This window comes from Phymastichus coffea, unplaced genomic scaffold, assembly GCF_024137745.1.
Source record: "Phymastichus coffea isolate CEN01 unplaced genomic scaffold, Cenicafe_Pcof_1.1 PCOF00003, whole genome shotgun sequence".
NCBI lineage: Eukaryota > Metazoa > Arthropoda > Insecta > Hymenoptera > Eulophidae > Phymastichus > Phymastichus coffea.
The window spans coordinates 9,576,846-9,604,292 of record NW_026706814.1 but is presented as its reverse complement, the minus strand read 5'-3'; the positions used below and the strand labels follow the sequence as shown (position 1 = coordinate 9,604,292).

Below are 27,447 nucleotides of genomic sequence, written 5' to 3'. Positions count from 1 at the left end.
TCCTTTGATCATGGTTAAAATTGTTTCTATATCCGTTGTTGTGGTTTCTATTGTAAGTGTTATAGTTTTGCTGATTTTGCTGAGGGTTTGCAGATTGTTGTGTATTCGCGATTTTTCTGCAGAATTTTGCTGTGTGACCTAATTGATCACATAATTGGCATTTGTAACTTGATTTATTTCTTTGTTCTGTGAAATATATTCGTGCTTCTTCACAATCTTGTTCTTCGTGTCCCTGTTCTTGGCATAGGGTGCATATTCTATAAGGTGATCTATTTTTACCTGTTGTGCAAAATTTGATAGAGTGACCTTTTTTATTGCATTTTTTACAAAAGACCTCAGGGCATTCTTGCGTTGAATGACTTCCTTCGTCACAAATATCGCATTTATTTACCTTTTGTGTGATCTTATTTTTACACTTAATGGCTTCATATCCTGTTTCTCCACATTTCCAGCATTTTATGTAGTCGGCAATGTAGGGGCATTGACCTACCTCATGTCCTAATTCTTGACAGTATTGGCAATGGATATTTCTTCGTTTATTCAGTGGGAAAGCGCTTATTGAGTGTCCTTTTTGGCTGCAGTATTTGCATATCAAATTGATTTTGTCTAATGAATTTTTACAATTATTAGAAAAGTGATCTGATCCTTTACAATAGACGCATGCTGCAGAATGGCAAAATAGTGCTTCGTGTTGGGGGTCATGGCAAATTTGACATATTATGATTTTTTTTGGTAATTCAGGTCTATAATAATCATTGTATTCGGCATATGTGTTATTAATTGTTACATTGTCTGTTGTTTTTCTAATATTTATGTCATTTTCAATTTCTATGGCTTTTTTGGACATTTCTTGTAATGTTGTCTCATTGCCCAGTTCGTATTTTATTTCCGTTCGCATTCCTTTTTTAAAACATTTTGCTGCGTCCGCATCTAATTCTTCGTAGAAATTCTTCCTGGCTATTTCATTTGTTTCTTGTATTCTATATATTTCTTTTATTTGTGTATTGGATAACTGATTCTGTAGTTCCTTGTGTTATTTTGCGTATCCTAGCACGCAGTTCGTGTATGTCTTCTTGAATTGGGTACAGACTTCATATTGCTGTAATTAATTCGTCTATTGTTTCTACACAGCTGTTTCCTAAAGCTTCTTCTGCCTCTCCCTTCATTCTCACTTTCAATAATTCTACTACATTATGTTCATCTTGGTCATCTACTAAATTTTTTACTCGTCGTAGTCTTCTGATGTACTTTGCGGGTGGCATATTTTTGCCATCGAAGTCCGGAACATAATTTACCAATTCTTTGAGTGATAATTTGATTGGGTGTGAATTTGCCATGTTTATTGGGTTTGTTGCTGAACTTGTGATACGTTGGTTTTCTTGAATTTGTCTTTGAATTTGCTGAGTGTTTCTTTCACTCTCCTTTTTGTTTATGTATTGTGTTTTGTTTATTTTTCTAATGTCTTTTTTTGAATCTTCGATGTTCTGTTGTTGGTTAATAGGTTCGTCAGATTTTTTTGGTAATGCGTATTTTGTGTAGACAGATTCTTCGTTTGTGTTTATGCTAAATAATATATCTTTTGGTGTCCCTAATATTAGGCTTTGTTCACCTAAAAATCCTCCAATGTCTGAATATCTATCGTGTTTTTCTAAGTCAAATGTGTCAAACGTCTGGTCTAATAGTGAATATTTGTCTGAATCAGTGCAGTCGGTTTTATTTGTTTGTTTTTCTGTTAAATCAAGTAATTGGTCAACTGTTGGTATGATTTTCTTTATTGCTCCTGTGTTTTTTTCTTTTCTTACGGTTTCTTCTTGAGTCTTGGTCTTAATCGGCGATCTTTGTAGCTTGTTACTCTTTTTGAAAGCTATCTCATCCAGTCCTTTTTCTAAAAGGTCTTCTAATTTTGGATTCTTGTCGATTTGTGATCGCGTAAGTTTCCTAATTATGGAGGATGTGTCCTTCGTTGTATTGGACTTCTTGCTCATTTATCGCACTTTCGTAATAAACGGAATAAACAAAGGTAATTCGACAAAATCAAAATAGAATGAAGCAGGGAAAATATATAAAATAAGAAAAATTATTGTTAGCAAAAAAAATTATGGTAGAAGTATATGGAAACACAATTGTTTATTGAGATGGCAAAAATAAAAGGGGAAAAAGAAAAGAAAAAAAAGGAAATTCTATCTACGTATGGCATTTGACCTACTGGCTGAAAATTATCTCTCGGTCACTTATTTCTGCTGTTGTCTTAGTTTCATAATTTTGCAAGATTGCAATTTTTGAAATTCGGTCACTATGAAAGAAAGTGACGTGTGCTGTTTACTTCTGTAATACAACACCTACTCTTATATCCGCGGTTTTCGAACTCTCTTTTTTCCGTTTGATGCGTTAATTCATTAATAAGTTTTAATATGTATAAAAATAATTTTCTTTATCTCAATCGAATGTATTTTTCGTAACGGAACCAATTGTTACGTCTCGTGCATCAACTACGAATAGCTAATGAATGAGACGTTCCAATATGTTGACTAGTGGTCGGATATGTCTCACTTATAATAAATATATGTGGAAATGTATGTCTGATAATTGTACTACCTTGATAATCGTAGCCTTTAATTGTTGATAAAATGTAGCAGGCTCTAACTGCTTGTTGAATTGTATGAATGTAGCAGGCTCTAACTGCTTGTTGAATTGAATAAATGTAGCAGGCTCTAACTGCTTGTTGAATTGAATAAATGTAGCAGGCTCTAACTGCTTGTTGAATTGAATAAGATAGGTTGTGAATAATACTTGCACGATATTACTTGTAACAGTCGCGAGTTTATTAAGAAAAATGATCACCAATTGTCGGACCGGTGTGTACGGAGTAAAGATAATTTCTGCCCACCTTTCGGGTGGTTCGTCTTATATACATAAATTTGTGCTTAATAAATCGCTGATGTTTCTTGTGTAGTTGAGTAATTTTCTTTTTGAGTTCATTGTGTGTTGTGTAATGCTGAGTATGGTCTTTGTGTTTTGCTGCTGTATCGTTTTCTGGTGGACGTGTATATAGTTTTGATTTTACGAAATTCGGGATTGCACTTTTAAAGAATGTAAATGAGTAAAGATACGTCTTGAGACGTAACAATATCATTTAAATCAACATTACACTGACAATTACGTATCAATTTCATTTCTAATTTCTTCGAACGATAATTGAATATTGAAAATTCCAAAATTTCTTGTCCATCTTTGATCCCTCACCAATTCTGGAAAAAGACCACATAAAAATATGAAGTATTGCATTTTATAACTCTTTATAAGCTATATCTAAATCACTAATTAAAAAATTATTTTCGTCAAATACGATGTGAGTATGAAAATTTTTGAGCTTTTTTCTTCGGAAAAATATTTAATTCAAAAATGTAGAGTAAAAAAAATGATTTAAATAATTTTTTATGGTTTCTTTAGATAGGGCTTGTAAAGAGCTGTAAAATAGAGTACTTTCAATTTCTGTGCGTTTTTTGAAAAATGGCGAGGGCATGTATACAATATCTATCAATTACCGCGTTAAGAAATTTTACGCAAAAGGAAATTTTACTTACAATCAGGAAATAAGTATTGACCAAAAATTATATGGTAGAATTAATATGTACGAATTCCAAAATACTATGTTATACTTTGATGAAATTTGAAGTTTGAAATTTGGTTGCACATTTATTGGATTCCAATGTAATTTCTTGTAAATTCATCAAACACTGTACTCACAATTAATATACTGATTCAAACGAGCTCGATGAAGCTCTGACTAAAGACTGATGATGAGAGGTAATATCGAGTATTCGAGTGTTGTTTTGGCGAGCTGATTGTGACTTCAAGAGTGTGATCGCATCGTCGAAAAAGGTCTTATCTATCCAAAACATAGCAAGACGATAATTTAACCGTTGAGGTTTTTCCCACCGTCTGATCTCGACAACAACAACAAGAAAACGATAAATTTAATCTTATCTTGTTATTTTAAGCTGTTCACTTCTCTTAATTTGTTTTCCAAGCGTTTATACGTTTATTCTTCGTATGCATTTATTCGATAATTAGTTAGTTCTTCTTGCTTTGAATCATTAACCAATCATCAATAACCCATTGTTGGGCATTCAAGTGTCTTATTAATTGATTCGTGGAGTGGGCATTGCCCTGATGCTGTAAAGGAAGCAGCACCTCCAAACAAAATTGTTGATGTAAAAATAATTCCAAAAGGAACAACAGGCAAAATTCAGCCACTAGATGCTTTCGGCTTCCGAGTGTGGAAAAATTACGTCCGCCGCTTCGAGGACAGTGTAACATTAATGAATGAGGATATAGAATTTCATAAAAGAAATAACATTATAAAACTCCAATCCTTGGTACATAATCAATTGTCATCTCCTCGATACAATAACCTATTCAAATATTCATGGTATAAAAGTGGCTACGTTGAATCAAAGCCAGATAAATTTGATAACCCCGTAGATTTTAGTTTTGGTAATGATTGTAATGAGCGTTGTGAAGTTCCTGGTTGCTCTAACTTAGCAATTGTAAGATGCTCTTGGTGTAAGAAATCATTATGCTTAAAACATTTTTTTAATGATTATTATTATTGCCAGGATTATAAAAAGTAACATTAAAACTCGAAACTATTGAAATATTAAATTTAAAATTTTTTTGTACTTTGAATCATTAATTTTTTATTACTTTTGAAAGTCCCATAGAAAAAGAATAAAATCATAGAGATACGACAATATCTCCTGTGGGGCTGGTACACCCCTTATTATAGGTTATTTTTATAAAGGTGAGAACAGTCGATTTCGTATTTGAATATTGTGCATACTGCCAAAATTTTTTTCGTCAAACTCAAGAAACTAGTATTTTCATATGGAAAAGGGTGTCATTTTTTTATTGAAAAATAGGGGTTGATACATTAGTGGGGTGAAGAATTCTAATTCAATACCAAGGATGTGAACTAATATTATTACACGTTTTACGCCACTGAATAGTCCTAGGGTATTTTGAAGTAATGAAAAAATAATACTTGAGATTGAGTTTTAGGGATGAATTCATTTGTAAGGGCTGATTTCAGAAAATTTCAAACTACATCAACTACTTAACAATTTTAATAGTATCCAAGAGATTTACACCATGATATCGTAATGGAATAATGAAATATAATAGTTGCAACGGTAGTCGATTCAATTAATCGCACCGTTCGCGATTCTGAATTTCGCGCGTTAGTTCTAAGTATTGAGAGAGAGAGGGGGCGCGCGATCTTTCAAATTAGCAGTTACGCCTCAGCTGTTGATACGAGAGGATATCGCCGGAATTTTGTTTGCACTGTTTTCTCACCGAGTGATAGTTTGATCCAGAATAATTACGCGCGCGAGTGCAACAACGTGATTGGCAGATTGCAGTATCACGGTAGCAGCATATTTGCAGCTGATAGGCGGTACGAGACAGCGCAGCTGATATAACAGAACCGGAGGCAGTTGATACATTCTATTGACATCAACAATTACGGCTGATCTCCGTAATTGCACCGCAGGGTAGGTGCACCTCCCTTAATTATCGCGTCACAAAATACAATCGGTATTTTGTCCGATCGTAATAGCGTTAATTATTTGTATTCGCGCCGAGCGTTAGATCGCGCCAATTTTCGTATCTTCTCTCTCTCTCTTTCTCACCGGAAAATTATTTAATTGTAAATCCTATTCGCGTGCGTCAGTCTTTCGGCCCGACAAAGACTGTATAGATTTTTTATGAATAAACTTTGTTAACTTATTCGCCGATTTCGTCATATGATTTTCCTAATAGTTTAAGAAATTGAAATAGGCTTAGGTGTTAATCCTATTACGCCTAGGGGATTAAGCGGAGAAGGAGTAAAGTCGCTCACACTTCAAACTCATCGAGTGTCACGATACATGTGACTTAAGGTGAGTTCAACTCTGCTTGATCGAAGACAACCAAGTTAAGTCAGCTGACGTTAAGGCGAATACACGTACTTACATACGTGATTAACGGAGCGGCGGTTTGCTCTGCATCGTGGGAGTTTGCTTATAAATAAATTTCCCATTTTTGCAAGATTCCCCCCGTTACATAGTATAAATGTTAGGGGTAGCTCACCCCCTCAAGGGATTTTTTTTTTGAAAATGCCGGAACAGGTCAACTTTATTTTTGATTATTGTGCATAAAACAATTAATTTTGTCAAGATTTAACAGATTTTGGAATGTGTATAGTGAAAAAAATGGTCATCAAATATAGTTTTTCATTAATAAAAAACGGGGGTTACGAGTCTGATGACTAAAAACAATGCATAAATATGTGCTTTTCAATAACAAGTGTTACCCACTTTGTTTCAGTAAAAAATTACGAATTGTATTCGAGAAATTAAAAAAAATTTGTTTTTAGGGGTGAACTTCAAGGGTGGGTTTCACCCCTTAAATAGGCTTATGGGCACGTATAAAAAAATACGCGTCGAATATTTTTTGATGTTCTACAACATATCACAATTTCAAGCAAATCGGTGAGGTACACCTCGGGTACCTTCCTTGTTAGATTATATTACAACATAAATAGAACCATTTTGTTCTGCGAGATAAAACACATCGAAATCATGTATCACAAGTTCGAAAGTAACTTTGGGTTACCTTTGAATAAAAAAGGCGAAAATGTCTACACCTGGACGGGGCCGATCGATATATAAGATTATCGTATTTGTTAATTTAGTAATGGGCTTAATTTATTTCTAAACATGTGATACCTGTTTTCGATGTGTTCTTTTCCACAGAAGACTATGGCATAAATGGTTTTTAGATAAGAAGTTTTTTCGAACCGTTGGAGGTAACAAAAATGTATATTTTTAGGTTATTTTTTTAAGGTCATTCTACCACTTAAAAATTTGAAAAAAATTCAGACATTTCAGCTACAAATACATGATATACGAAATATATTTTTTCCAGAAATGCGTTAGGCTCTATCTTTGAAATACCGAATTTTTAAACTTTCGAACGCATATAAAAAATTGAATTTCGCGCTACAATTTTTTTCAATCAAACCCTTTTGTCGGACTTGAAAAACTCTACAATTTGAAAAAAAATTTCCTAGCTCAAAAACTGACTGAGATATCGTAAAAAATCGAAAATCACAAAATTGGGCCTTATAAGGCCCTATTTGGGTTTGAGGGAAATTTAGGAATCTTGGTTATTTTTCATGTCAAACAAGTTAATGTACTAACTTTTTCAAAATCGTTGAGGTGAATTTTGACCATCTTAACCGGCTAGACCATTTAAGTAAATGGTCACCAAATTAGTTGAAAGTTGTAGTTATTATTACAGCACAATTAGATTATTTCTATTTTATTTTTGAACTATGTACTTAATAAGTTTTTTAATAAACATTTACAAAAACTCTGAATTTCTAAAAAATATAATATTATTAATAGTGTGTAATAAATGAATATTTGTTAAGGCGTGCACATATATTAAAGAGCGACCGCTAGAGAGAGAGAGAGTGAGAGAGAGAGAGAGAGAGAGAATAGAAATTACATATGTAAGAGTTAAAATGGCCGAATCTTCGGGATCACCAAGGAGAAAAATGTACGTGCGAAGTGGAAGAGGAAAAGCGGCACGCGCCAAACAAGCAGTATTACAATGGTGCTCATATAATAAGACTGTAGCAACATAAGTTATGATACCTTGCGCTCCATCTCTTGGATTTTCTAAAGACTTATTGACCCACCTTCATAGCATAGACGAAACATGAATAAATTTGCATTCAACAGAGCAGCACTCTGGTTTTCTTTTCGAATATCAATAATTTTAAATAAGACTCCGACTAAATTCCAAAAGATAATATTGAAAAAGCTCAAACGATTTCATTCAAATTCATAATACAAAAATAAAAAACGTGGGTATGCTGCTGTTTACAATGAATTCAAGTCATGGTGTAAGGAACAAAAGACTTCTTCTTTTCCAGAGAAATTATCTATAGTTTATTTCAAAGACTTGTCGAATAAAATACAATCTACAACAATATGATCCAAATATTAAAATCTACTATAAATGCATATGGCAACGTGGATATGGAAACATATAAAAAATTTATTTACTTTTTAAAACAACAATATAGTTGCTATAAACAGAAAAAATCTAAAACATTACATTCTTATCAAATTTCTACATTCTGTAATAATTTCATACAGTTAGTATTTGGATGTGAAAGTTTAACCCATTAACGCCTGAACGGACGCTCGACGGACGCTTTTTTGAGCGACAGGTTTTATCTGTTTATAGGTATGAAAAAAATTTGGGAAAAACATTTTCTTATGTTAAATTTCATCAGCTTTCCGATCCTGTCATTTGTTTTTCGATTAAACGAAATCCCTAATCGTTATAAACAATTTATTGAAAAGAAACATGAAATTTCGAGTCAAATTTTTTTTTGTGTCGCCTGAAAAACATGGAAATCGTTCGCAACGAACCCCGGAAAATGAATTTCCAGCGTCCATGATGTTTGAACTAAAAGTTGACATGGTTGTATTTGTTTAAATAATTTTTGGAATATCCAAAATGGCGGCTGGAAGAAAAAATTCTGACTTCAAACTTGACGAATTTTTTTCTCGAAATCTATCGATTAAATCAGAAAATTCTTAAGAACAAAAAAGTCTTAAAATCGCTCAAAGAACACGACTAAATTTTTTCAGAATTTTTTTGGAAATTTTTCGAAATTTTATTTTTTAAAATTTAAAAAAGATACAAAAATTGATTTAAAAATTCTGAAAAAATTTGAGCGTGTTCTTTGAGCAATTTCAACTTTTTTTTTTCTTGCGAATTTTTTGATTTAATCAATAGTTTTCGAGTAAAAAATTATTTTTCATAAATTTTGAATTACTTTATTTGGTGTCAACTGTGAAATAGCGAAATCCTTCGAATAAACCCCGGAAAGTAATTTTCTAGATTTCAAGAGTCCTAAAATATGTTATCCGTTAGGTAATATAAAAACATGAATACGTTATTGATATAACATGAATAATTATTGATTCACTGGTTCTAACAGTATAATTGAAATGATTTTCATATGAGTGAAAAAATTTTTATTTCCGATAATAAATGTATGACACCCGCATTATGTCAGATCCCTACATATTATAAGGTAAATTTTTTCATTTATTTCTAAAATAATTTGCAAAAGAATAACATTGTAAATGCATAGGTCATAAATCTGCAATCATAATTATTGCGATACGTAATTGTTGTAGAACACTTTTGTTTATCTTCTATTCAATTTTTTTTTTCTGAAACGGTAAGTATATTAATTTTTTATCATCATTATCAAGTGCAAAAGTATGTCACCTTCATCAAGATCAAAAAGACCAAAACAAAATTGTGATGAAGTGTTTGAAATAGAAGAACTGGAAGATGGAACATCCCGATCTATTTTTCTACCTTCTAATGATTCGGGAAGTTCAGATAGCGAATCGGATTCAGAGCTGGATTTTTTTGTAGATAGTGCTGGGCAAGTTCCAAAACAGAGTTATAGTCAGATTCTCAATGAGTATGGTGATAACCAAAAGAAACTCGAGCCAAATCATGACTATGAATGGATACTAGGTGAAAAACGGTATGATGCGCCTTGTAATAAGTGTCTTCTTTCAGATGCTACGCGAACAAAATTGCAAAAACTGTCTGCTCTTCAATTATTTGAATTATTTTTCTCTCTTGAATTGCAAACTTATATTGTGGATAGTACACGCACTAACGGACTTGACATAACTTTGAATGTGTTACAAGTATTTTTGGGGATAGTCATCATTTCTATTGTCAACGGTCGAAAATCAGAGAGAGATTATTGGAGCACTAATCAACTTCTTCGTTGTGAACCAATTGCATCAACGATAAGTAGAGATGACTTTATAAAAATAAAACGTTATATAAAACTGAATAAACTTGAAGATGCTAATAATGAAGACAAAGTTTGGAGAGTAAGAAACGTTTTGGAGATTTTTCGAAAAAACATAGCTCAGTTTGGTTTTTTTTGCACAGCATTGAGTATTGATGAGATGATGGTGAAATTCCATGGGAGGGCACCTGCTCTACAATTCATGCCCAACAAACCCGAAAGGTTTGGGATAAAAATGTGGAGTATCTGTAGCGTTGAAGGTTTCTTATTTGACTGTGACATATATTGTGGACAGGGCTCCAACATTTTTTCTGCGGAAGGCAAAATGAAATTGGGTAAGTGTTCAATAGGTAGTCGTGTAGTAATGCTTATGATTAAAAAACTTCTTACTTCGGTCGGCCTAAAAAAAATAGTTGATTATTATCTTTACTTCGATAATTATTTTAGTAATCCCGATCTCCTGGTTCATCTGAAGAAATTGGGCTTGATGGCGACGGGCACCGAAAGAGCGGACAGAATCAAAGAAAAAAATAATTTAGAGAAAAAAGCTGAACGTGGTACTTACATTGTCAAACACGAAAAAAATTCTGGTATGAACTTTATAACTATTATGGACTCTAAGCCCGTTTCCATTATTTCGACAGCTGCAGGTGTTACTCCCTTACAATCAATCAGTTGTTACTCAAAAAAAAATCACAATAAAACTAACATATCGTTTCCAATGGCATTTTCTTTGTATAATCGAAACATGGGTGGAGTTGATCTTCACGATGCACACTGCAGCAATTTGCTTCCAGGTATTAGAGCTAAAAAGTGGACATGGGTAATGCTATGCCGTTTTATACAATCATCGATAACAAACGCAACAATATTATATAATTTATTACATAACACTAAGAAAGGAACTAAAGAGATTTCCTTGGAACTTGCAGCAAACTACCTTGCCAAAGCAAAAATTCATGAAAGTATTGTTGCTGATAGTAAGAGAAACTGTGAAAACATAAAAAATTGCGGTACAAGAACTCAAAAAATGTGTGTAACGTGTAATGTATACTCCTGTTCTAAGTGTTTTCCTATTTTTCGTAAGTAAATGTTTAATGTAGTTTTTATAACTAAAAATGTTATTTAAAAAAAAATTTTTTTTAATTAAAAACAACAAACAAACAAAGTACAAAAAAACGAAACAAAAAAACAAAAGAACGAAAAAAAACAAAAAAAACGAAAAAAAAAACAAAATGACTCTGATTAACGTTCACCTCCTCGGGGTAGAGTCGGACAACGGCCATACTTTTGCCGGCTAAGAAACGTACAAAAAAAGATTTTGTAAAATAATTTTTTTTTTCTCGAAAACTATTGATTAAATAAAAAAATTCACAGGAACAAAAAAGTTTTGAAATCGCTCAAAGAACACGCTCAAATTTTTTCAGAATTTTTAAATCAATTTTTGTTTTTTTTTTAAATTTAAAAAAATAAAATTTCGAAAAATTTCCAAAAAAATTCTGAAAAAATTTAGTCGTGTTCTTTGAGCGATTTTAAGACTTTTTTGTTCCTAAGAATTTTCTGATTTAATCGATAGATTTTGAGAAAAAAATTCGTCAAGTTTGAAGTCAGAATTTTTTCTTCCAGCCGCCATTTTGGATATTCCAAAAATTATTTAAACAAATACAACCATGTCAACTTTTAGTTCAAACATCATGGACGCTGGAAATTCACTTTCCGGGGTTCGTTGCGAACGATTTCCATGTTTTTCAGGCGACACAAAAAAAAATTTGACTCGAAATTTCATGTTTTTTTTCAATAAATTGTTTATAACGATTAGGGATTTCGTTTAATCGAAAAACAAATGACAAGATCGGAAAACTGATGAAATTTAACATAAGAAAATGTTTTTCCCAAATTTTTTTCATACATATGAACAGATAAAACCTGTCGCTCAAAAAAGCGTCCGTCGAGCGTCCGTTCAGGCGTTAATGGGTTAACCTTTCAAGGACGGGACTGGTTAATATTTTAACCACTCAAGTATCATAGTATTTTTGAGTGATTTTAGTGATAATAGTAAGTTTTGAATATAGGAAATTTAGTGTAATAATTTTAAGTAGAATATTTGGCATATTTGACCTAGAAATAGTGATTTCAAAGTTGAATTATTTATTCGGTATTTCGACATGTAAATTGGTATACCCACGTATTTTGATAAGCTGAATACGAAAACAATCAAACAATAATATTACGTATAGCAAAACAACAATTTTAGAAAGCATAGGGTCTAGCCGGATAAGATAGTGAAAACCGCTCTGACGGCATTCAGGAAATTAATTATACCGCCTTGTTCCTCATCAAAAATGACCTTTAGCAATTCATTTTCAAAACTTAAAAGTCATTATTTCCCCCCCTCCCTAGATCGTAAAACGTAATTTTTCGTTTTTTGACGATATTCAATTTTTGAGCTAGAAAATTTTTTAAGCCCTATAAAATAGTATTATTCGAATGATTTTTAGTACGAAATTCAAAATTTTACAGACGTTCGAAATTTCAAAAATTCGATATTTCGAAAACAAAGATCGATTTAACGGCAAATAAAATATATTTTTTTCCAGGATACTTCATAAGTGTGTTTTTTTTCTAGATTTTTAAAATTAATGGAAGGCGCTGAAAAAAATTAAAAATCGTATTTTTTTCGTCTTTTTTTCCTATACACAAGGCTCTCTGATGAAGTTTTTGTATCTTTAAACGCTTTTTTTTTTTGTTAGAATATACAATTTTAAGAGGAACGAAACAATTAGAAACACCATTGAATACTTTTTATAACGGCAGAGAGCGTTAAAAGTTAATAAAAACTCGAATTTTTAGTAATTTTCGACGTCTATGAGTCTCTATGTTCGGATGAGCTTTTTTTATATTATCCACGCTTTTTATTGCTTGTACTTTTTAGTACAATAAGAAAAAATATAGCTACTTTATGCAAAATGATTTTATATACGCAAAAAACGCAAAAAACCCGATCAAACAACCCGTTTTTTTGGGTTTTTGTTTATATTCAAGCACGTAGGTGCTATTTCAAGGCAGGCTTTTCGATGTTATAAATAGTTTTTTTATAGCTTAGTTCTGAAATATAACGTTTTCAAAACTAATCTTGTTCATATAACCAACAAAAGTTTACTATCTAGGTGGCACTTCATGAGTATTGATGATATTTGAGTCGACGTACTAGTATTCAAAATTTGCAATTGTAGTAGTAGTAGTAGTAGTATTTATTGCTCATGTATAGCCTTCACGGCCTTTTACAAAATTTTTTCCTTCTACATTATCTCATAAAGTCTAAACGCTTAAAAAATACCTTCGCGCAACCGCTTCGTTACAATATAATCCGCTTATAATTCGCTTTAACAATATAAATATTTGCACATAAATACCTCCCCTCTCCCTTATTTGCTCTTTACCCTATTACCTCTACTCTTATTCAGGATGCTCACTATTTCTTCTTGATTTGGCCAACTTCTCGAAAATAAATACATAGTTACAAATTGCTCTATTAGGACTCTCCTTTAATATTTCAATCAATTTATTGTTGTTTTCCCTTTCCCTACCAGTAATTTCCTGCTCCTCAACCCCCTTACCCATCTACCCCCTATATCCTCTTTTGCCCTCTTATATTCTAGCATATGTTCCAAGATTTCTTCTTTTCTTCCACAGAATCTGCACTCACTTTCTTTACACCCTATCGCCCGTTCTCTGCCTACGTTCCCACATCTTATTCTCACCCATTGCTTTTTTATGTCTCTTCAATAAGCTTCTTCCTCCACCGTCTCTTTCAGTTTTTTATAAAGTTCGCTATATGTTGATCCGTCTATTTTGCCCCACAGGCTTTGTAGTTCTTGTTCTGCTTTTCTTTCTATCCCTCTCTCTATTTTGCCTTTTATTTTTTCTACTTCTTTTTTGCCCCATATCATTTTTAGGATTTTTCCATCCCATATCCCTTCCAATAGCATTAGTACCTCTTTTCCCCATTTCATTGGATTCTTATTTAGTATGCTCCTCACTTTCTTTCTCAAACAAATTTTTAGCCATCTCCCTTATTCCATTTTTTCTATCTCAACCAAATACTCCATTGCTCTCCAAGATGTCTGCAACTCCATCGACGCCCTACCTACTTCCATGGCAACTATATAATTTGGAATGTTACTATTTAATCCCATGGCCATTTTTATAAATTTCCTTTGTACCTTCTCAAGATTTTCCCATTTCTGCCACCACCAAATCTCTACCTCATATAAACATCCCGATTCTATTATACTGTCCAGAAGATATAGCCTTTTCCTTAGATTTTCCATTTTTGCCCTTTTTAAAATACCCCACACCGCATTGATTGCCCTACTTGCTTTCTCTTTTATTTAATTTATATGTGCCGTATTCACATTTTTTTGAGTAAATCAGTACCCCAAGTATTTGAATTTCTCTAACTACCTCCGCTTTTCTGCCTTTGTATGTGAAGACCTTTTACCTCTCTTTACCTATTTTTATTTCACAACAAATCATTACCTTAGTTTTCTCTGTATTGACTTCCATTCCTATCTCATCACTGTAAATCTCTGTTTCTTTCAACATTTCTCTCATTCCTTCTTCATTATCCGCCACAATTACAATATCGTCCGCGAACTTTAAACAATAGAATTTTTTCCCTCCTACTATCGTTTCTCCTATTTCTTTCTTTTCCCAAATATCTTCGATATCGTCTATGAGCAAACAGAATAGGTTAGGGCTCAATGGGCACCCCTGCCTTACCCTGGTGCGTCTCGTAACTCTTTGATAGCTCCTCAGAAGATATTACCTCATTCCTTATTGATTTGTAAATTGTTTTTATCATCTGCAGCATTTTCCCTTTTATCCCTTTTTTTTGTAATTTTTTCAACATTTCATCCCTGTTTATTCTGTCAAACGCATTTTTGAAATTAATGAATCCTAAATACAATTTCTCTCCTTTCCTTTTTAGCTTATTGCCTATAATCGAATTCAATACAAAAATGCGCTCTCTCGTCCCTCTTTTCCCTCTGAATCCTGCTTGAATTTCCCTATATGCCTTATTGCTCTCTGCCCATTCACTGATTCTTCCGGCCATTATTTTCGCCATTAATTTATAGCTCACGTTTAGCAGCGATATCTCCTATAATTTCTAGTTTCCTCCTTCTCACCACTTTAAAATATTAGGTAAATTCGTGCTATTTCCCATTCACCTAAAATCTCGCTCCTGTTCCATAATTCATTGAAAATTTCTATTATTGTTTTTATCCAAATATCCGGTAGTCCCTTTATGAATTCAATGGAGAGTCTGTCCTGATCTGCTGCTTTTCCGGTTTTCATTTGTTTCAAGGCATCTCTAAATTTTTACATGTTCTCAACCTTCCCCTCTTCTGTACCCTCGTTCGCTTTTCTCACTTGATTCGCGTTTCCCCTCTCCTTCTCGCCCCCCCCCCCCGTTCATGTTTCCCTCCTTATTCGGGTTCCTCCTCCCTCCCCCTATTGCGCATAGTAAATTCTTAAAGTGTTCGGCCCACTCTTCTCTTTTAATTGTTTCACCCTTTCTGCTTCTCTTTTTTTCTTTATTTACTATCCTCCAGAAGTCCATCATGCTCGTTGCCATGACTTCGATTTTTTTTTGTTTACTTTTCTTACCTTTCTCGCTATCATCTCTTTTCATTTGTTTTTCTCTATTTTCAAAAACTCTTTCTTCACCACCGTTCTGTTTGCTCTCCATATATTCAATTCTTCCCATACTCTCTTTTTTTGCATCCTTATCTCTCTACCTTTGATTCTACTCGACCCCCCCCCCCTTCCGCTACATTTCATTTTCAATTTTTCAGATGTTACTTTTATTTTCATTACCAAATTATTCCATTTATCCTACAGTGATTTGTACCTCAGTTCTTCTATCCTCCATTTTTCTCCCATCAAAACCTCATATTCTTCTACATTTTCTTTCCTCCATATAAGTCTTTCCTTAGCCTCTCCTTCCCCTTCCTTTTCTCTTTTTTCACTTTTCCCGAACTCGAAAATTACTGGTAAGTGGTCAGATTCTATTCGTGTTACTATTTCTATCCCCGTCACTATCTTTGTCAACCCAATTCCTCCTTCTATTACCAAATCGAGGACCGATGAGCCCGCATCCCCAATTAAAGTATATCTCCCCCTTTCGTCTCCGTTGATACATCCGTTTTTTATTTCCGCGTTACAGTACTTCAGGCTTTCTATCAGTTTTCTTAAATGATAAATTTTGTAAAAATAGAAAGAAGGGAAATAGTGAGAGATGGAAATTCACTTAATTTTAATTATATTCAGCAACGTTTCGTCAGCACATTTGCTGACCTCTTTAGGCTTTATTAACAGAAAAACATCAAATTATTGAATTATAATAAATCAAAAACTACCTACAGTCGCTATTCCAAATAATTGCAACATCTTTAAAAAATGTTCTTCGATGTTGAAAAAACATGACATTACTCCAGTCTCGTTATTACAGAAACCATTACAAGAGTTCATACGCTTAGGAAAAGACAAATCTAATTTATTAGACAACACTTATATTGTCTACGTTGTTAACTGCAAACAGTGTTCAGTTGTCTACATAGGTGAAAGTAAGCGATCCTTAAAAATGAGATTAAATGAACACAAAAAACATTGACTCAGATACAGTAGTAGCTACACATAGAAGAACTCTCTCACACGAATTTGACTGGGACAAAGCTAAAATATTAGATTATGAAAAGAATTACAAGAAACGCAGAATATCCGAAATGTTGCACATCGGCTTACATAAAAACACTTTAAATAGAAAAGAGGATATACAATATCTTAGTCATATTTATAAGCCTTTATTAAAATCGATGAGGAAGGGATGATAGATGAGTAATATATATATATATATATGTGTGTTGAAATACTTGATTTCTTACTATATTGTAACGTGATTGGCTACGAACTATTCGTTTATAGCCTATAATAATTTGACTTTGAGAAAAATCAGGTACACACATATACATACAATTATATGCCTTTAAAATTACATTTGCAACTTTATTGTTAATAATTTGTTGTTTTTCTGTTAATAAAGCCTGAAGAGGTCAGCAAATGTGCTGACGAAACGTTGCTAAATATAATTAAAATTAAGTGAATACCCATCTCTCACTATTTCCCTTCTTTCAATTATTACAAAATTTATCATTTAAGAAAACTGTAAGGGAATCAAGACAGTATGTTACGTATTTCTATCAGTTTTATTCCCTCCCACGTCGTTTTTTTATCCTCCGAATTCCTCTTTCTACCCTTACTTATCTGTTCGCTTCCCACCCTTACATTGATATCCCCTGCTATAATAAATTTCTTCCCTTTAACTAAACTCATCTCTATTACCCCTTTCAATTTGCTGACCATTCTGCTCGTTTTCGCGTTGTTATAAATCGTTATAACATCAATTTATTCTTTCTCCATCCATATATTCCTTATTACTATTCCATATTCCCAATTCTTCTATCTCCGTGTTTTTACCTATCTCTCTCTTAATCCCTACCATAACCCCCCCCCCCCACTTGCCCACCCCTCGTTTTCACTTTGATCGTCGCTTTCATTGCCCACCTATATTTTTTGTTCAATGTTTTAATTAAATTAATTTTTTTACTTTTTTCTACCCACGTCTCCTGTAATAAGATAATGTCAAACTTGTTTAAAAAATCTTTGCATTTTAATATATTTTTACTCCCCGCTACATTCCATGATACGCATTTATAACCTACCCCTCTCGTTGTTCGCAGATCTTTCCGCTCGTCGTTGCTTCTCTCGTTGTCCCCTCCGTTGTTTTGTCATCTTCCTGAATCTCCAAGCTTCTGTTTTCCCCTTCCTCGATTGCTGCTTCTTCACTCGTTCTGAAACCTGTCGTAGAACTGTTCCGTGATTGCCCGCCGTGGTATCCCTCTCCGTTACTGCTGTTCCTTTTCTTATCTTCTGCCTTGAAAAAACAATCTATCTTTTGCCTCTACAAGATCCCCTCTTCTTTCATCCCATAAGCTCATTCTTCCGTTGATTTTTATATTTTGGTAGTCCAGCTGCACTTGTTTTTGTTTTTTCCTTTCTTGATCTGCTACCATCTTAATCCATTTTTGCACTTTCAATTCTCTGCATGTTCTATCTTGCTGTTCACTTATTCCTATTTTTTCAAAAATTTCCGCCTGCTCTATAAACACAATTTTTTTCCAAAGTTTTCAAAGGTCAAAAGTAGTCCTCCTCTCAACAGCCGGATCCTTCTTATTTCGAACTGCCTTCTTGTAGTTCCCATTATTATTTCTTCTGCTTCTTCCTTCCATCTTCTTCCCGATGTCCTCACTCCTCTAATAAACACATTATTCTTCCTATCTCTTCTCTTTTTCATCTCAAACTCGTATTCCGATTTTTTCATCGCGTCTGGCTTATTCTCTTCTAGCTTTCTCTCTCCATCCACGCCGTTCTTGTTCTCGTTTACTTGTTGCTCTTCGTCGTCTCATTGTGCCGCATCCTCTTCTTGCCTTTCGCTGCTCTTGTTTTCTGCGCTCTCGTTCGCCTGCTTTCCTTCCTCTTCCTACACTTGCCACATCTAACTATTTTTTCTATTTCCTCCTTCAACCTCTCTTTTTATTCTCTCTTCTTTTCTTCCATTTGGTTTACCAATTCCGACATTTTTCTATCCAACTTTCTCCACTGCCAGTCTTATCGTTTCTTTAGCCATTTCTACTGCTTGTGCATCAATTCTTCTTTGCTCTTCCATCTCCCCCATTCTATCCTGTAGTTTCTTCAATTTCTCTCCTACTCTGCTTCTCTCATCCTTGCTTGTGTCCGTTTACATCTGTCCCTCTGTCCTGTCTGAGTTTACATCTGTCCCTCGGTCTTCTATTCTCCTTGCTTCAATTTTTTCCTTATCGGCCTCACCCTTATTACCATTTAGCTCCTGTGCGTCTTTTATCTCCTGTTTCTTCCGTATTTTCTCACTTTTGTCTTTCACCGAATTCTCTCCTCGCCTTCCCTTCCCATCATTCTTCTTCCCCACCTCATCTTGTTCGTTTTCCTTACCTACCTCGTCATTATCGACCTTTATTTTCTCTGCCTGCTCAATTATTTCACTGTGATTTTTCCCTACGCTACCGTATGACCTTTCATCTGGCGTCCTTGATGGTGTATGCACTAATTTAACACTTTTTCAAAATCTATTTCCTTACTATCTTTCTCCCTTTGTATGAACTTTCTTATATCCTTTTCCCCACTGTTTTCCTTTTTCTCGTTTTCTTCTTTCTTTGGTCTGCCCCGGCCCCGCTTTGTCCACTCTTACTCTCCATTACTCGTCTCCTCCTTCCTGCTCGCTGCCGCCATAACCACACTTTTATTGATCTTCGTACTTGAATTTGAATGATAGAAAATTACAAGGAATAACAGCTGCAATTGGTTCAGAGAGCAATGGCTCGATAAAACTTGAAAAAAATGTTAGAAAAAAACTAAGGAAAAAACCTATTTATTTGATGAATTTTTTGAAGTATGTGATCTAAATTTTGTATAAGAAAAGCAGAATGTCAAAATTGATGGAGCAGGAAAAGTCGTGATTTGCAAAATCTTACAGGGTTTTATCGATTTTATGACCAAACGAAGTGATCCTAATGAAATACACATAAAATTTGGTATTGATGGAAGCAGTGGATATTTGAAATTTTGCATGTTTTTCTCATTAATAAATGTGTCAGGTGTTTTAGATGTACAAGAATTCAAGAAGAAGAAAAATTATAATAAAAAATTTTCTGAAGGTGGTATTATAAAACTTTTTATTATTTATATAGCTTCTGGTGCTTAAGACAATTATATAAATATTTCACAACTTATTTATAAAAAGTTGATTGTGAATCTCCATCTAAAGAATGGTGCTACTTTTGAATCTGACTTGAAAATTCTTAATATGGTTTGTGGCTTAATGTCAAGTGCAACTACTTAATTATTCATACCCCTATTACGGAGCTTGCTTAGCTAATTGCTTAGTTGGCGATTCAAGAACTGTAATTCAGTTTGAAAAAAATTACAAAAAATAGTTGTCATCGAAAAACTGTTTAAGAAAAAATGCTAAAAACTTCAAAAGCTGCGTGAATTCACCATTGCTAGCACTCGTGGATAAGAAAATTCTATATTTCATACCACCTCCTCAATTGCATCTTTTATTGGGAGCAGTGAATTTAATTTTTGATAAAACGTCAGCGGAATTTAAAAACGTTGCTTTGGCATGGGCTAATAAATGTAATGTATCTAGAGCTTGTACTTATGGAAACTATGTCTTCGTGGGAAATGACTGTAATAAACTATTAAATTCATTTAAAATTTGGATTCAATCAAGTGCTTAGACATCTGTAAAAATGTTGAAGTATTGAGAAAACTAAAAAAAGTTGTTAGTTCTTTTACATTAGATTTAAATTTAAATCAAATTTAAAGAGATTCTAGAAAGTTTCAAATTAAGTTTTCTAGGATGAGAAATATCAATAACGTTGAAGATTGACATTATATTTGAATATTTTGAAGAATTTTGCGAATTAAGTCAGCAAGGTATATTGATATTACTACTGCTATTGATATTATTATTTTATTTTTATTATCCTAGCTCTATCACTATTATTATTTTAGGTCTTGAATACTATTCTGAGCAGGCGATGGAAGCTGTTCATTGCGACTCAAAGCAACTTGGAATAATTATAAAATATCTAAAAATAATGCCAATTACTTTGATAAGCTTTTGAGGGCCACGCTGGTATACAATACTTTGCACTTGTGAAAAAATATTTTCATAAGTTTGATTTGACTTCATAATTACACACACACACACACACACACACACACACACACACACACACACACACACACACACACACACACACACACACACACACACACACACACACACACACACACACACACACACACACACACACACACACACACACACACACACACACACACACACACACACACACACACACACACACACACACACACACACACACACACACACACACACACACACACATTGTGACGGTAAAGGTCAAATTAGCGCTAATTGCCTAACCTAGTCGCTGGCTGCGGGGGCAGCACTTACCGGTAGGCGAAAAATGTAACGACGGAATTCGGCACGCGAGCAGACGGAACGCGCGCGATTGAAAACGAACCAGCGGAAAACCAGCTACCGGTGCGGAAGCCACAAAAGTCGAGACTCTTGAACTAATTGCCCATATACGTGTCCCAGAGCCCAGGATAATTGTCATCGAGCTACGCGGCGTGTAGACCTGAGCCAGCTAAAGAGCATTGTTACCTGCGACATCACGAGTGTGTGTGTGAGGTTTCGCCATCGAGGGTGAAACCACGTGCGCGCGAATTCGCGATCCGCGACAAAAAGAACAGACAGACTTTCCCGCAGTGCAAATTGTTCCTTTCGTCTTCATGCGTCTGCAGAATAAAGGTAAGCTGGCCAGCTTAATCCCGCGACCGCGATTGCATGCGTGATAACTAATTTTTCGTACTCGAAGCGAAGCGTGCATGTAATAGCTCTGCTAACAGAAAGCGGCGAGCGATCCGACGCTGTATGTTGTCGTCGTGCGAGCGCAACCGTAAACATAAACACGAGGGCCAATTCTAGTGTAGCATTCAGAGAGGACAATAAAGAATTTTCGTTCATGATATTAACCAGTGCTTTCGACGTGTTTATTCCGTATTGATTCCACTCCTGTAGATTTGTTGGTTGACTGACACCCGTTCCCTCTTGTTCTCCGACTTTCGTATTTGATATAGGTGATTACGCGCATCTATTTACGCGATCGTCCGAATAAAAATAATTAAACGGTACCCACCCCGTTACAATATATATATATAAAAGTTATGTTGAATTTGAAGTTCTGTAATCGTTAAGATAATATTTAAACAGGTTTATTATAGTTTATAAATGAGTTATAATTGTCAACCTAACTAATTACGTCGTATTATTATGATTATTAATAAGTAAAATGAAAAAATTGTCAAAAATCGATTTGAGGTCATTAAAAAAATGCCATCTCTACAACTTTAGTCGCTTTATAAAACATATCCATATAGAGCCAGGATACAGGATCAGCAATAAAATTTGAGGTACAGTCATTTTTCATTTAGTTTTAACTAAACACACCATGGGTGACGATAGTGCTAACATTAATCGATGAGTAGATCCTCGCCGTTAATTTTATTAAGCAGCTCGCGCTGTTTTAGACTCTGACGACGACATGCTATTCTTTATAAAAAAATTATTATTTATTTCTTTAAAAAAAATCGCAGCAGCTAGTCCGCCTACAAATGGCAAGCCTCGATGTGCTAGGTCGAGATTGACTGCGGCTGGCATCGTAGAGGCAAGCAACATACAAAGACAGGAGCTAAATGCCACGGTGGACTGCTAAGTTAGTGGAGTGGGAGGGGAATAGGTTTCGCACACGGCATTGAACATCTAATCGACGTCGGTTCTGCGCGTCCCATCAAGCAATGTTTTAATCCCGTTTCGAACAAGGTTGAACAAGAGATGACAGCCGTTGTCAAACGAATACTGAACGGCATAATCGAGCCAGCGAACAGTGGCTGGTCCAACTCCGTGGTAAAGGTGCGGAAAAAGGATGGCACTTACCGTTTATGTATCGACTTTCGCACGCTAAACAAGGTCATTGAGCCGAATGCATACCCCCTCCCCTACATGCAAGATATCCTTTTAAGGCTACGCGACGTCAAATACATATTGAGCATTGATTTGAGCAACATATATCATCAAATCAAACTGGTTCCGACAGCGTAAGCATTAACGGCATTTACCATGCCACAGTTGGGTCACTTCCAGTTCGTACGCATGTCCTTCGGGCTAGCGTACGTCGGCGCAATATTCCAGCGCTTTATCGACAGCGTGACAGGAGTAGAGCTCAGCCCGTTCGCGTTCGCCTATCTCAACATCTTCGTGATCTCATCGAGCTTCAAGGAACACGTTGAGAAGTTAGAGCTTGTACTGTCTCACATTCGCGAGGCGGACCTTACGATAAACCCGGATAAATGTGAGTTTTGTAGATTCTACGTCCGATATCTGGGTTTGATCGTCGATCACGAGGGCCCGATCTCGAGCGAATCCGGACCTTAGTAGAGTACTTTTGACCGAAAAACTTGAGTAAATTACGGAGGTTTCTTGGGATGGCATCGTGGTACCGATGATTTCTTTCGAACCTGGCCTCGGTCGCTGAACCCCTTACGATGCTGACGCAAAAATAACAGGAATATATTTAGGGTCATGCTCAAGAATTCGCTTTCAAAAAGATAAAAGAATTATTGACGTCAGCACTCTGCCTCTATCCCCCGGACTCCGAAGGCAAATACAAACTCGAGATAGACGCGAGGGCGACAGGCATAAGAGCAGTACTGATGCAACGGGTAGGGGGACAACTGAGTGTCATCAATTATACAGATCGCGTGTTGAATTCGGCCGAGTACAATTATTTGATGGTTGAGAGGAAGGCTCTTGCAGTGATCTGGAACATTCACAAGTTTTGCAAGTAAGTAAAGGATTAAGAATTTACAGTGGTTACGAACCACTATAGCCTAAGGTGGCTCATGAGCTTCAGGAACCCGACTGTCTGTCTCACTCCATGGGCGTTGACCCTCCAAGGATATACCTTCAAAGTAGTGTATCGAAGCGGAGCTCAGAACCAACTGCTCGACGCACTCTAAAGAGCGTTCGAAGGGGAAGGAAAGCCAGCCGAAAAGTTTTGTACAGCGTCGATGAGCTTGCGGTTGTCACGTTGCGCTCATTCGCGTAAAGAACGGACACCACCGATGCATGGTACTCTGAGAAGGTTCAAGAAGTAAACAAGTAATCATCGATAGCACGCTGTACACTTATCGCCCAGACGACGATCTGGTTGGAATCATCGAGGACGAAGACGCGTGGAAGCTCGCTTTTTCCAAAAAAATAGGGCAAAGATTTTCCGGGAATGCTACGACGTCACTACAGCAGGTCACCCAAGTCGTTAAAAGACTTTCGTGCGAGTTAACCGCGCCTATTATTGGCCCGCAATGTATTCTAACGTAAGAGATTACGTCAAGGGTTGCGTCGTGTGCCAGCAATGCAAAGCGGAGCAGAAACCTTCGTTTGGTTTGATAAAGTCGCGGGTGATTAAAAGAATGTGGCAGGTGGTAGTGGGTAACATCGCATGGTCGTTTTCTCGCAGTCTTCATGTTGGTCGACTTGTTTACTCGCTGGATAGAGTGCGTGCCTCTACGACAGGCAAATGCCAAGGAGATCAAGGAGGCATTGCAATAGTGCATAGTCATGCGGTTTGGCACACCAGTGGCATTCTTATCGGATAACGGCATCGATTTTAAAAACAGAACGGTAATCGATTATCTACAAACGGCAAGTGTAAGTGATTCCTTTACGCCGCATTACCATCTACAAGCAAACCCGACTGAGTGGACAATCCGCATAGTGAAGACCATGAATAATGCTTTATTGCACAAAACACATCAAGAATGGGACGAGTATTTGCCGGAGTTCGCATTTGCGCTGAACACGGCGGTGCACAGCATGACTGGTCTAAGTTTGGCGATACTGAACTTTGGGAGACAGTTCAATCCGTTAGGCTATCTGTGTTGGGCGGTTGATCAAGCCGTCGCCGAGTAAGAAGTAGACTCGCAAGCGTATTGGACAGAACGCTTGACCGGAAACTCCATTATTGCCCGAAGGGCAAAGAAGGACGCGCTCAAGAAAAGCGACCGCTACGCACACGCACACAATTAGAGGCGTCGCCCAGCTAAGTTCAAAGTAGACGACTGAGTACTGAAGAAAAACAGAATATTATCAAACGCTGCACAGGAAATAGCCGCCGATCTTGTACGCACATACGTCGGTCCCTATATATAATTTGCAAGGTCGTAGGGAATAGTACCTATCGACGTGAGAATCAGCAAGAGGAACTGTCAGGATTAACACACGCTAAAGACCTCAGACATTTCTATCATTCATCGAGACTAGAAGAGGAGAAAACTGCGCGCGGAAAAGTCGCTACATCTTAACCACCGAGCAATGCGAAGTCGACGAGCAATACGCTGAGCGAGTGTGCGAGTGAATAAAATCGAAACGTGGAGCAGGCGTGGCGCGCCACCGAAACGCCCACCATCCGCAGAAGAGGAACCGTCACGACACGCCATCCTGCCGCGCAAGCGAGGGTGTGGTCATCTTAGAAAATCCATACGCCTCATCGTCAAAGGCGAATCAGTCGATTCAGCTATTTTTCTATCCCAACCCACATATACTCCAGGAGAAAGCTGGGGCGACCGCGGAAACAATAACGGCGTTTGTCCGATGGATCACGCGCGTGATCACCTCGTGTGTGCATTAGCCGCGGGGGACTTCGGCCAGGCCAATGAGATGCCGACCCCTAAGAGATAAACCCCCTAGCGGGCTGAAGCGCATATCATTAGCAGCGACTCCGGAGAACCTCGGCCAGGCCGAAAAGACGGCTACCTTTGACACGATCACGCACACTTTACACCTCCTCTAATCGCGAGAAAATTTCTATTTGAGATGCTGAACATCAACCTCGAGCAGCTTGACCAATTGGCGACGGAGTTAGCGGCGCTGCGCTATGGTCTAGGATTTTAGACTAGGAGCATCAAGCAACCATTAACAAAGAGAGCCAAGAGAAGAACAAGTACGTTTCTTTCGAAATCATTGAGGTTACCGACGAAGACAAAGAAGAGTCTTCCAGGTCTACAGAAGCTGGCTTCTTTTTATCTCTGAAGGAGAAATTGGCAAGGTCGACTGACGGGCCAATCCCTGCCCTAAGTCCGACGCGTGAGATGGCGACGCAAGTCGAATTAGGCAGCGATTCATAGGTGTACACATTTTGCAATTTGTTTAACCCCAGCACGTCAGATTTAAGGGCATTCAAGGACAAGTGGAAAAAAGTCGTTTAAAAAGGAATGATTAGTATTTTCTATGGTTTTTAGGGCCGCTGAATTCAAATCCAAGGTTCGCTTGATTCTATTAATAGATATAGATTAAGGTCAGCTTGAAATCAAATAAACGGGAAAGATATTTTATATACTCTGGTCTGCAACATTGCTCTCTTACGTTTCAAGGATCGCTGGATCCGAATTCAGCGTTAGAATTGTTCCCCCAATCACGTTTAATAATCAAAACAACATTTAAGTAATGGAGGGTACTATAAATATATCTAAATTTACACTTTTCTTTTTTTTGACCGACCCTATTATCTTTAAAAGATCTATGCAGCAGATTTCTTTTCCTTTTCTGTGTTTTTGGTTCATTTTTCCTTTTAAGAATTCAGCAAAAATCTGCCATCATATCCCATTATCTTTTATACTGACGTTCCATTTCCTTGATATATTGATAAAACATTCACACCGTTCTTTGCTGTAGTTTCCGAGATCCTCTGAGGCTAAACGGATTGAAAATTCGGATTTAATGATCTTTAAACTCATAAAAATACTAGTGTTTCCTCCTGAAATAGATTTTTTGTAATTGGAATATATGTATGACATTTTTTATACAGACCACTTTTTTTTGTGTACCTGTGTAATTTTTGTTTTAACTTAAGCAAAATGGGTTTGTTTGTTTTTTTATTCAATAAAACCTGATGAGTTTAGCAAAATTGGTTATGAAATGTTGGTATAAAAAATAAGAAGTAGATTTATTTACTGGACTGTTTCTCCCTTACTGATCAACATATTTTTTAATCTATTAAAAATGGAGAAAATTATACAGATCTCAATAAAATTTTAATTATATACTTATTGTTTATACTTTTTATTAATGATAAATTCTACGTCGCAAAATCTAAAAACGCATACGTTTATACACTGCTTGTGTATGACACACATCTGTGAGATTAAGAGAGAAGTAAAACGTATATTCGCTTGAAAAGCGTTATTATTGTATATTACGTGAAATCATCCATCAGAGATCATTATTGGCTATTAATATGATATATCTTCCGCAAGGTCAAGAAAGGAGTCTTTAGTCAATTACAAATGTACGTGGAATAATCCATAATCTTTGTATTTTTTGATCGATAAATTCAAAATATAAAAATATAAAAAATATTTTAACGAGACATAGCTGCTCATTTATACCAATATATCTACCTCATAAGAAATTGAACAATATTTAATATTAGTAAAGGATACATTAGTTGAAGTATGAAATTTGTATAATTGAATAATCCAAAATGCCAAACATGGAAGTTTGATGAATTATGAATAATCTGGTCCACAAGTTTGTAAATATACTGTTTTGTCCCATATTGTATGAACATCTCTAATAAAGAAAAGGTTCTATTATGACGTTGTCCAATATTTGTCTGATTTTTTATTGTTGTTAAAAGAGCAATTCGATGGATGTTAGTTTCCCTAAAAAAGAATTTATACATATTACATATATATATATATATATATATATATATATATATATATATATATAT

The 27,447-nt window shown here is 35.6% G+C and overlaps 1 protein-coding gene across 4 annotated transcripts in view; it reads right to left on the bottom strand.

The window, feature by feature from the left end:
* LOC131663944 (nuclear pore complex protein Nup160 homolog) overlaps window positions 1-27,447 on the bottom strand; it is a 291,910-nt gene that overhangs the window by 133,992 nt on the left and 130,471 nt on the right. For all 4 annotated transcript variants that reach the window (XM_058934752.1, XM_058934744.1, XM_058934735.1 and 1 more), the window contains one exon: window positions 27,155-27,376. In XM_058934752.1, the coding sequence (XP_058790735.1) occupies window positions 27,155-27,376 (222 nt within the window). The remainder of the gene's footprint in view (window positions 1-27,154; window positions 27,377-27,447) is intronic.